The sequence below is a fragment of the Brassica oleracea genome, chromosome C3 (genome assembly GCF_000695525.1).
Source record: "Brassica oleracea var. oleracea cultivar TO1000 chromosome C3, BOL, whole genome shotgun sequence".
NCBI lineage: Eukaryota > Viridiplantae > Streptophyta > Magnoliopsida > Brassicales > Brassicaceae > Brassica > Brassica oleracea.
Window position 1 is genome coordinate 17,718,322 of NC_027750.1, and position 12,256 is coordinate 17,730,577.

The window sequence follows — 12,256 nt, forward strand, 5'->3', positions numbered from 1 at the left end:
AAAACATTTTAGTTTTCCAAAATCTAACCCTAACAATACATACAATACTACAACATATGTTTGCCAAACTCCTAAACCAAAGTATTTCATGATTCACTACTTCCACTCATCTATCTTCAAAACAAATCAATTTTATCATATCTTAATTTATATCACTTAAAACTGTTTATAATTACTTGATTTTTATTTTTCACGCATCAAAATATTTTTTTACAAGATTTATAAATTATTTTTAAAATAAACTGGTACCAGACGACTTACAATTCAGTCGTCCAGACGACTTCCAACATCTCAGACGACTCAGGCGATTTACTGGGGCTATATTCGTAAAAATGGCTTCTGTTTTTTTGTTTGGTCACAAGGGGTTGAGCTGTAATTTCACTAGGCTTTTAGGTTAGTTTTGCATTTGATTCAAGTTTGGGTATAGGTTTGGGATTAAAATCAAGTTGTGGGTTAGTTTTGGCAAAAATCCCATTTTTATTTTTCTTTACAAAAATAAAAAGTTTGTACAAGGGTTATGTTTATTATACACGGTTTGGAATATGGGGATAGGAAAAGTTTTGTGTTCGTGTGATACTTTTCTGATGTCTTTTCTCTTGTTATTTCATTTTCCATGTCGAGAACGAGAACGCTCTATAATCCTAGAAAGCTAAAATATGCAAAGAAAATAGTGAAATAATACGTTGGATAATCAGACTCTTAACGACACACATAGACAATATGTCGTCATCTCCAATAAACGACTTCTAAACTCTAACACAAAAATTTTACAATATAAATTTAGTGTTAATATAAATTGAGTTCATTACTTTAGAAAAATCTGTTAGTATTATATCACTTTCTCTTCTTCCGTCAACACCTGAGAAGTTTTACATCTTTGATTAGATTTTCAGAAAATGATTTATTCTTCCGATGAATGCTATGATGAGTCTTACAATGTTGCAGTGACCAATCTCGTCATCGTCGTTTAAGCTTGATCGAGCAAGCTGCCATGTTTAGGTGGCATGGGTTCTTGACTGCCAAAGCCATATCCTGGTACTTCCCATACAGCTGAAACATAAAATCGTCCCCCATATATGCAATGGCCTGAGACAAAAAAAAAAAACATGATCAAAACCCGAAAGGAGAGACAAGAGTTAAACAAGACTCCCTCAGTATGATCGAAAACCAAATATTTTGTCTGTAAATGTTAGAAAGAAAGAGAAAAGATCAATAACCATTTCATACTGCTGCATAGCCTCCTCCAATTTATCCTCTTTAAACAGATTGTTCCCGTCCATCTTCCTTCTGTCTGCTGCACCAATCCTTTCCTCCAGTCATATCACTGCGAGCCTTTCCCTGTACAGGTCTATCCTCTCAACTCTCAAGTCAGCTTTAAGCATGTGGAGTTGTCAGGGTAAGAAAAGAAGAAACGACTCAGTATATATTAAATAGAAGAACTTGCCTCCTTTGTTTCATCAAATCCAAGTTCAACCTCATATAACAAGTCCGCCATAGGAGGAACTTTTGGAAAAGAAATTCCCATATCCCAGTTCCCAGCCAATATGCAAGAGCGCACGTTCACCAGACTTCATGCTAGAAACACCGATGGCCAAACCGGCCATTTCTTTTTTTTTTTCTCTGCCTCACAGACAACATCTCACTTCTTAGTCCACAGATACCGGTCACAGTTTAGACCGATCGAGTGGTATTAGTGTTTAGACTTATTTTTATTTTGGTTAAAATAAATTTAATCTTTGATATATAGGGGGTGATTGGTAGTTGCTGTCCACAGCCCTATTTATTTTTAAAGAACCAAATTCAGAGCAATCAAGTTTTAAATTTTTTTTTGAAACCACAGTTCTTGAAATAACCTACAGCTGTACAAGTGCTCCGTAGAGCCAAATATCCAAAGCAATTTTTAAGTGTTTTCCATAAAATTCTACAGCAATAAAATCTAAAGCCACAGTAAAAAATCTGTAGATTTTTTTTAAGAGCAAAAATTTTAAAGCTACAGCCATTACCAATCAGACCCATTCGACAATTATCAAAAAGTAAAATTATTTTTTAAAAAAGTGCATCAAACTTCGAAGAACTTTTTGGTAATAAAAATTATATAATTATAAAAATAGAATTAAATAATAACCTTTTGGTAATAAAAATTATATAATTATAAAAATAGAATTAAATAATAACCTTTTGGTAATAAAAATTATATAATTATAAAAATAGAATTAAATAATATTTTAAAATTTATAAAATATTATTATATCTCTATTATTATATTATTTGATATTATATTTGGATATATTTACTTTTATTTTGACAACAAGACATTCACAGACTCATATTGATTCTGCAAACCAAAACGGTAATTCCGCATCCATGTGAACGACGAAAGACGGTTGTTTCCTAGCACTGCATGCTAAGCTATCCGCCCGTCGGTTCTCCGTTCGAGGTCTGAGTTGAGGAAGCTTACTTGTAAAAACTTGATATCTTTCGGATAACTTTCAAATGCTGGCCATTCTTCTGGTTCCGAAACCATCTTCTGGTTCCGAAACCATCTTCACCAATTGAGAACAATCCGTGGCAAACCTAACCTGAAACTGTCTTAAATTCTTCATACATTCCATTGCCCAAATCAAAGCCTCCACCTCCGAATGAAGAGGTGGAAGACATGCCCTTACATTCCTTGCCCCTAATAAACCATCAAAATCTGGTAGGGTACCATACCAGCCTTGTCCTGTAAATAGTTTCTTATCTTTCCATGAACCATCTATAAAGCACCAACGTCCTGACGTTACTAATGGGATTCTGGTCTGCACCTGAAGTTCCTTCTTTTGATCAGTGAGTATATGTGCCTCAGCCCAAAGTGTTGATTCCAATTCTGTTAATTTAAGTGTTTCCGTTGGGTCAGTATCCAGATTACTAAATATTTTATTATTCCGACCTTTCCATATATACTATAATATCCAAGCAAATTGATGGTCATCGATCTTTGGATTAACTCTCCAAAAAATGATCCATATTACCAAAAAAGACCTTGTAGGAAAAAAATTGGGATTCTATGGTATTTTAGATAATGCCCACACTTGACGTGCTGGAGGACATTCAAAAAACACATGGTTTATTGCATCCATTAACCCTATTATTCAAGTGATCTTGAACAAAACCAAACACCTGTACCTTAGATCCTCCAAGACTTTCGGGCAATCCTAAATAAGATCCTATTCCTCCTAGATTCTGAATACCCAAAATATCTCTCAATTCTTGGCGACTAGATTCTTCGATATTATGTTCAAATAGAATTGAGGATTTCTGGAAATTAATTTGTTGTCCTGAAACAGCTTCGTATTCCTTTAAAATCATGAGAATGATTTGACACTCTTCCTTGTTTGCCTTACAAAAGAAAAGACTATCATCGGCAAATAGCAAATGAGAGATTGATGGACAAGCTCTTGCTACCTTCGTACCGGTTAATTGTTTCACTCTCTCCGCCTTCTTGATATTCATAATTAAAGCCTCAGTACACATAATAAATAAATAAGGAGACAAAGGGTCCCCTTGACGTAAGCCCCGCTGGGGAATTATAAGGCCTCGCGGCTGACCATTGAGAACGACCCTATATTGAACCGAAGATATACATTCCAGCATTAAGTTGATCCAACGAGGATCAAAACCCATTTTATGAAGAAGAGCCTCAATAAAACTCCACTCGATCCTATCATACGTCTTGCTCATATCCGTTTTTATAGCCATAAACTTATTTTGACATGACTTATTGGCTCTCAGTCCATGAAACATTTCATGCGCTATAAGAATATTATCCGATATTAACCTTCCTTCCACAAAAGCCGTTTGTGTCTCCGATATTAGTTGTGGGAGGCAAATTTTCAGTCGTTGACAAATAACTTTCGAAATAATCTTGTAACCCACATTACATAGACTTATTGGTCTCAGTTCTGTCATCCTTGTAGGCCTCTCTATTTTCGGAATCATACAAATATTCGTAATATTTAACCGCAGATCCATATCTCCTGAAACCAAAAAATTATTCACCATCTCAACCACATCCTTCTTAATAACATGCCAGGAATGCTGAAAAAATGGCTGTCATTCCATCCGGACCTGACGCTTTCTCCGGGTGCATCATAAATAAAACTTGTCGGACCTCATCCTCTGTTGTTATTCTCAATAATATTTGATTCATTTGGGGGAAATAGACGGCACTATCTTTTCCAAAAAACTATCAAACTCTGTTGGAGTGGTAGAACTAAACAGACCTTCAAAATAATCAACCGCCACCTTCTCAATTTCATTCTCCTCAGTTATCCAGTTACCCATTTCAGCATGAAGACCCACAATTTTATTGCGGACCCTACGCTACTTTGTTAGAACATGGTAGAGCTTGGTATTAAGATCTCCAGATGAGTGCCACATATTCCGACTTTTCTGATGCCAATATTCCTCCTCATCCTTATAAGCCTCTTGTAACTTCCTGGAAACTTCAAGAATCTCTTCTTGTGATCTATTGTTACCTGTTTGAACTTCCTCCAGTGCATGTTGAAGATTTTTAATTTTGTCATTCCCATATGGCTGATTATTTTTTCGCCATGAGGAAATTTCATGGCGACAATTATTAATTTTTGTAACAAAGTCCTCAATTTGCCTTCCCTGGTTTTCTGTCCAGCCTGTCACAATTGATTCCATAAGGTCCTCTTGTCCGATCCATCTCTTATCAAACCTGAACTGTCCCTTTTTTTCTTTGAAAAATTATCCTCCAAAATAGCGACCAGGACGATGGTCAAAGCCCACTAACCTCAAATATTTTATGTAGGAACATGGGAAAAGCGTATGCCATTCCTCATTTGCCAAGGCCCGATCCTTTGAATATATTTACTTTAATGATGATACATAAGATACTACCATATTTTAAAAAAATTATCTAAAATATAAATTAACATTAAATGTTATTGTTCATGTCACAATTAAACATAAGCCATGTCATAATTGCAGTGTGTCATGTCATTTTTTTTGCTGAAAATGTTTGTAGAAAAAACATATAAACAAAATTAAAAAATCACTTCTCAGATAATATTTATAGGATTACCAAATTTAAATCATTTTTTCTAATCTCCCTAATTGTCATACTGAAAAAAGCATTCTGATAAAATAACAAAAGACATAGTGATAATAATTTCAAAATATGACGAATGAGAGAATAACTTAATAAAATTATGCATTACTTTTATTATATTAGGTTTTTAGGTTTATTTTAGGATGCTTAGCAAAAAAAAAGGTTTATAGGTTTTTTGTTTGGCTGTAAACTAAGGGTGGACGTTCAGGTACCCATTCGGGTTCGGTTCGGGTCTATTCGGATTTTGGATTTTTGGGGTCAAAGATTTCAGTACCATTCGGGTATTTCTAAGTTTCAGTTCGGGTTTGGTTTGGATCTTTGCGGGTTCGGATAACTAATTTAAATTATTTTTCAAATTTAAAAATTCTTTATATACTTTAAATTTCTCAAAATCTATAAACAAAATAATATATTGCACACAAATTTGAATAACATATGTCAAAATACCTAAACTTAACATATAATTTGATTTGGTTTGAATATTTGGATAGATAATTAATAGATATTTCAAGTATTTTTAGTGTTTTGAGTATATTTTAACTATTTTAGACATTTACTTTTGACTATTTGTATATATTTTCAAGTATTTTATATATTTTAGATGTTTTAGTAGATATTAAATCTAAAATATATTTATATAAGAAGATATATAAATCTATTTCAGATATACTCAGGTACCCGAAATATTTCGGTTCCAATTCTTTAGATATCAAAATTTTTAACCCGTTCGGATATTTAATCAATTTCGATTCTGACTCTATACTACTTTTTTGGATAGGGCATGGTTATGTTCTTCTGATTCAGATTTTTTGTCCAGTCCTACCGTAAACTACTTCAATTTAGTTTTCATTTCTACGTTATATTATATTTTCGATAAATTTATCTTATAATTAAATTAAAACATTTATGTGCTACCATCTAATTAAATTTCTAGATCCGTCACAAGTCTCTCAGATTCTCTCTCCTGCCTCGCAGTCTCCACATCAAGATGAAGGCTCTGCTATTACCACCATCAAGGACAAATTAAACAAACCTCCAAACGCAAAGGAGTTTGAGGCAAGTGAATTCCTCTAGGTTCTTGTTAGATCAAGCGTTTAATTTCTTCCTCTGTTTCTCTCTTTGTTTTGTCAAAGATTCTTCCATCTTATCCACTGTGTTTTTGAAGAAAAAAAAGATTTATTTACTCTTGTATTTTAACATATATTTTATATAATAACTTTTATTAGTTGGGGGAGAGCTTGCCTGGTGTCGCCTTCTCCTCTCTCTAAGGTTAAGCTTAATTTACGGACATGTGAAGATACTTGCTTTTGCCTCATCAAGGCCATGTTAGCCATTACTTATCTCTTCTCTTCTTTGCCTTTGTGAGCCCTTCTAAATCTTCAGAATTACAAATCAAGAAAGAGAGAGAGTGAGAAAAAAAAAAAGGAAAGTCTTTGGTATTTTCAGATAGGAAAAAATGTGGTTGCTTTGAAGTAATCAGGTGCTTGGGTAAATGCTTGCTATGGATTCTTTGAATGGATACCGATTAGAACCCAAATGGGAAATTGATCCTCAACTTCTCTTTGTGGGCCCAAAGATTGGCGAAGGAGCTCATGCCAAAGTATACGAGGGAAAGTAAGCTACTTTATCTTCTTTTTCTTGTTTTTTTTTTGTTACTTCAGCTGAAGCGATTATTGAGATTTTGAATTTTGGGAACTGAAGCATAGTGTTTCTTCTTTATAATGCTTGTTTAGTAAACACATCTCTGTGGATTTGCCTATGTAAGAAGATTGAAATTGGAGAATGTTTGTTTGGTTCTTGATTTGCATTTGTGGAAAAATGCTGAAATTGAGTTTGTTAATGGATTTCTACTGTGTTTTGGATCTGAGATAGATACAAGAATCAGACAGTTGCAATAAAGATAATTCACAGAGGAGAAACGCCAGAAGAAATTGCAAAGAGGGATTCAAGATTTCTAAGAGAAGTAGAAATGCTCTCAAGAGTTCAACACAAGAATTTGGTTAAGGTTCTGTTTTTTCTTGAGATCTCTATAAGTGATTTTTGGCTTCAGTAATGGGTTTAAAAAGGTTTTTACATGTCTTTTTGTCTTGTGAAAACAGTTCATTGGTGCTTGCAAGGAGCCTGTAATGGTGATAGTTACAGAACTTCTTCAAGGCGGTACACTGCGTAAATATCTTGTAAACTTGAGACCAGCTTGTTTGGAGACTCCTGTGGCTATTGGTTTTGCGCTTGATATTGCTCGTGGCATGGAATGCTTGCATTCCCATGGGATCATTCACCGTGATCTCAAACCTGGTAAATTATTAAAAAAAAAAAAAACATTTCTTTAAACAGATACGTCTCTATCATTCAATGATCTCTACTTAAAATATTAGCAAAAACACCTTGTTTCATGGAAACCACATGCTCAGATCTCAATCACAAAGAATCTTTCTTTCTTTTTTGTCTGACACCACACGCGCTTCAAGTGCTTTTAATATTCTGGTTATGATTAGATTTAATCTTGGTGTTGAGTGGTTAAAAAAAGATCTTTTTCTACTATCTTGCAGAGAATTTGCTTTTAACTGCAGACCACAAAACAGTAAAACTAGCAGACTTTGGATTAGCAAGAGAAGAGTCACTGACTGAGATGATGACGGCTGAGACTGGAACATACCGATGGATGGCGCCTGAGGTTCTTTTATCATTTCACAGATTTTGTTCATTTCTTCTCTACAGTTACTTAAAATAGAACAATCTTTGCGGATGTTTTAGTTGTACAGCACGGTAACTCTTCGATTAGGAGAGAAGAAGCATTACAACAATAAAGTGGACGCATATAGCTTTGCAATCGTTCTCTGGGAACTTTTACACAACAAATTGCCTTTTGAGGGAATGTCCAATCTCCAAGCAGCATATGCAGCCGCCTTTAAAGTGTGTCCCACTTCCTTTTTTTTTTTTTTTTTTGCTTCTCTTGGCATAACGTTACTATTTGTGTTTTGACATTTATTTTTACAGAATGTGAGGCCAAGCGCTGAGAGCTTGCCAGAGGATTTGGGAGTCATTGTAACATCATGCTGGAATGAGGATCCGAATGCTCGGCCAAACTTCACTCAGATCATTCAGTTACTACTTAACTATCTCTCCAAAGTTGGATCTCCAGCTTTGTCCGCTATTCCACAGAGGATTCTAGCTTCTAAGAACTCACTATTGCCACCGGATTCTCCTGGAACAAGCTCTTTGATGGCTACCAAGCTTGATGAATGTGGGGAAACTCCAAAGGCTAAAACTGAAGACAAACGAAAAGGTTTGTTTTTCTGCTTCAATCAATGTTATTAACACCTTTGATCAGAGAGAGAGAGAAACAGTTTTTGTTTTGCTCTGGATTAGTACCAGAGATTTGGTAGACCACTTAAAATGATGAATTAATGATGTAATAACATCCTCCCTCTATGAATTTGGAGAAGAAAAAAAAGAATTGTTTATCTATATAAATAAAACAGCTATGTAATTGTGATGAATTAAAAGTAGAAGTAAAGAAGAAAAATGTATTTTTAAGTTCATATTTATTTTAATTGTGTTAATTTGAATTTACACTTTTGTATATCTTGGATTATAAAACTCAGAGGAAAATATGTTGTACATACACGAAAATTAAAAAACCAACGCGTTTTTACAGAAAGGAAAGGCTCATAATCAAACCGAGACTGGTAAAAACCATGTTCAAAATTGGACAGATGGGATGGACCCCCTAGTGCATTAACAAAAAAATCTAAGATTAAGAAATTAATTTTGAACAGTTTTATTGATTTTGAGATAAATATAAAAATATTATATGTTTTATGATAAGTATGTTAACGTGTTACAGCAGTTCAATACTTCAATGGTACGTGAATAAATTTTATGGCCTTTACGACAACGGTTCAATCTTGGTAATGTAAGTTTTGTAAAGTCTCACATTCTAATATTGCCTTATCTTATACTCCCTCCAATTCTCAATTCTAAATAATTGCCTAACGTTTTTCACGCCGACTAAGAAACTGGATGAAATATATATAAGTTATTATTAATTACATTTTTCTGAGCAACAGTATATGAGATAAATAAAATATATAAAATCAATGCAGTTTTCAATTAATTTTCAGTTGAAAATAAGTATAATTTGCATTGGAATTACAAATTGACTTTTTTATGTAACAGAAAAAATGTTAAAATGACATTTATTATGAAACAGATGGAATATGACACTTTGTACTCTTAGAACATTTTCAGTAACTTATTTTATTTTATTTTCTAACCAAAACATAAATAGAATACAAATTAGTAGAACCCTTTTTTCTTTTTTCTTCTTATCTTATTTTTCTCAGATCCTATTCTTATTCTGTTTTTTTTTTTTAATTTCTAGATTATTAATTAACAAATGTTAAGATCCCTTCAGCTAAGTCCAGGCATCGGTTTCCAGCCTCATCTATCCGCCTTCTCATTTTCTCTCTTCTATCTCCTTTGTTACTTCCTGCTGTTCTTGTTGTGTTCTTCTTGTTTTTTTTTTTTTTGACTAAAAATGTGTTCTTCTTGTTTAATAAGATGTTTTTGCAACAACTCTATAAAAAACTCAAAAATCTTGGTATGAATCTTAACGGTTACACCAAAAGAAAAAAAAGAAAGATATCACTATGTTTCCAAATATACGTGTTTACTTCGTTTCGGAAAAAAAATGTTTGTAGCAACAAATATATAAGCACAATTTTTTTTATTAGTAAACAATATGACACGGTTTTGATTTTCTCTTCAATAGTTTGAATTTTTTTGTAAACACATATTATGATGGGCTTATTTGTGAAATAGCTAAGAAAAAAAAGAAATTAGTTTTGTAGAGAGAAGGTAGAGAGAGATGGAAAGAGAAAATAGGAGAGATGGTGAGATTTTAGTTAGATAGTGAATTATGTTTTTTTTGGGTGTTATCTCACCCAATTTCCCTATTATGATTACATATTTGAATATATTATTATTTTTTGAATAGTTCTGATATTTTGTTTGAATTGTTGTTTGGTATATCTACATCTTACTTTATCAAGCCTGTCATTTGTTTTTTGTTTTTATTTTGTTTTTATTTTTTTAATAACCAGGAGATATGTGGACCTTCCGCCCAAATAATCCTCATAAGCTCGTGACCCAACCGACGCTGATACAATTTATGCCGTAAAGCATTCCTCCCACTGTGGATCGAACCAAGGAGCACAACAGCACCGGTGGTAATTTTGATTTTGTCTTCAATAATTTGAAATGTTTCTGTAAACACATATTATGATTACATATTTGTTTTTGTGAAAACTTAAAATGCTAGTAAAAGTGTGGAATTTTTTTATTTTTATTAGTGAGTTTTTTGCGCGCTACGTATTAGTTGTTTATGAGATTTTGTTGTGAACGTTATTTTATAACATTATACTAGATGATAACCGTGGGGTAAATTTTTTATAGTAATGTTTGTTCATTAAATGGTTTTAACATTTTGAAACACTACAATCTTTATCGATTGTAAAATGACTAATAAAAATGTTGGTCTCTTAAATGTATCATCGTTGTTGAAGAGTTAACATATTACAGATCATCTTAATTATTTTTAAGACTTCATATGCACAAAAAAAAAATTAAATTTTGATGCTGACACAATCACCAAAACCAAATGCAACATCAATTGTAAAATGACGAAAGAGGATTAGGTTTATGCTCTCGATTTGTTTAGTATTGACTTTCCATAAGTGATTTCATTTTCTACCTCTATAAAATTGTGCATTCAGTCTCGTTTCTGTTTCATTGATATGAGTTTTGTTTTTTTTTAACTTATTCTGCGAATTCGGTGAATTACATAAGTGTCAATTTAAAAAGATAGACAATTGTAAAAATTAATTTCACTCCAGATACATATCTAACAATCAAATTTTTGAAGAAAATCACAAGAAAACTTTATTCGCAGGTTAGTGTTCAAATCTAATATATTAAATTGTTACATAATATAAGTGCAGACTCGAAATATAAATGTATGTCTAGTATATATTCATCAGTTTGGTATAGAAATCATCTAATTCTAGAACAACAAAACAAATTGTTTATTTTATTAACCTATGCTTTTGAGGTTTAGTTACTTAAGAGTATATCGATAAAATATATATATAATATTTTACCATTCTAGTATATGTAAACTATATATATACTAAGAAACTTTTGATTTATTAAATGACAAACCAAAAAACTTATAATAAATAATTCAAATCTCTCATTCTTACAATTATAATAGCTAGATAGGGTATTATGGAGAAAAAATATTAGACGAATGATCAAATCTCTCATTTTTTGAACAAACTCAAAAGGATGTAATTGAAATCTTGTCATGATATTTCATTAAAAGCTTTTTAGAAATTAAAATCAAGAATAAATTATTTAACCTGAATGAAATAATATATATATATATATATAGTGCTTCCAATATTAAAGATCACTTCGATTTGAAGAATTGTATTTCTGGGATTGTCATGATCAAATAACATATTAGAAACCACTTATTTAAAAAATAACGTGTTTACAAAAAAGTATATACATTAAAGTAAACATATAAATCAAAACCAATACATTTTGTTTATTTACAATCATGTTTTTGTAAATAAATAAAAAAATCATTTTTATTTACTTTGTATGGTATATAATTAAACTTTAATGATATTGACATATATATTTATATATAAAATATATTTTAATATAAATATTTATTATTGACACTTCCTACTCATATGATTTTATGAACATTTGCATATTTTCTGTAGCAAAAATTTAAAATGTTAATCACAATACTTTTAATTTAAGATTTTTCAATACAAATTTTAAAATTAAAATATTAAGATCTCAATAATTTCAATGAAAGTTTTGAAATTAACATGTTTATATATATTTTATATAGTATATAGTTTAATTTAAATGATAATAATATATATATAATATGAATATCTATTAATGAGACTTCATATTCATAGGATTTACGATCATTTGTATCTTGCTTGAATAAAAAAAAGTTAAATTATTGATCACAAAATTTTCAATGTGGGACTTTTACCATTTTTGTAATTTATAACCGTTTTAAAAATTCAAAATATAACAAATAAGAAAAAA

The 12,256-nt window shown here is 31.6% G+C and overlaps 1 protein-coding gene across 1 annotated transcript; it reads left to right on the forward strand.

Annotated features, from left to right (window-relative positions):
* Positions 1 to 5,989: 5,989 nt before the first annotated feature.
* LOC106328015 (serine/threonine-protein kinase HT1) lies at positions 5,990 to 8,658 on the forward strand. Its single transcript, XM_013766362.1, has 7 exons — positions 5,990 to 6,172; positions 6,343 to 6,730; positions 6,989 to 7,121; positions 7,216 to 7,411; positions 7,666 to 7,790; positions 7,871 to 8,029; positions 8,114 to 8,658. Exons 2-7 carry the CDS (start codon positions 6,609 to 6,611, stop codon positions 8,432 to 8,434), a joined length of 1,056 nt encoding a protein of 351 aa, XP_013621816.1. The 5' UTR covers positions 5,990 to 6,172; positions 6,343 to 6,608; the 3' UTR covers positions 8,435 to 8,658.
* Positions 8,659 to 12,256: the final 3,598 nt, after the last annotated feature.

Bases quoted from the DNA above. Each gene is read 5' to 3' on its own strand.
- LOC106328015 (XM_013766362.1), top strand. From the start codon at position 6,609: ATGCTTGCTATGGATTCTTTGAATGGATACCGATTAGAACCCAAATGG. The intron at 7,122-7,215 runs GTTCTGTTTTTT...TTGTGAAAACAG, and splicing joins AACACAAGAATTTGGTTAAG to TTCATTGGTGCTTGCAAGGA. The intron at 8,030-8,113 runs GTGTGTCCCACT...TTATTTTTACAG, and splicing joins CATATGCAGCCGCCTTTAAA to AATGTGAGGCCAAGCGCTGA.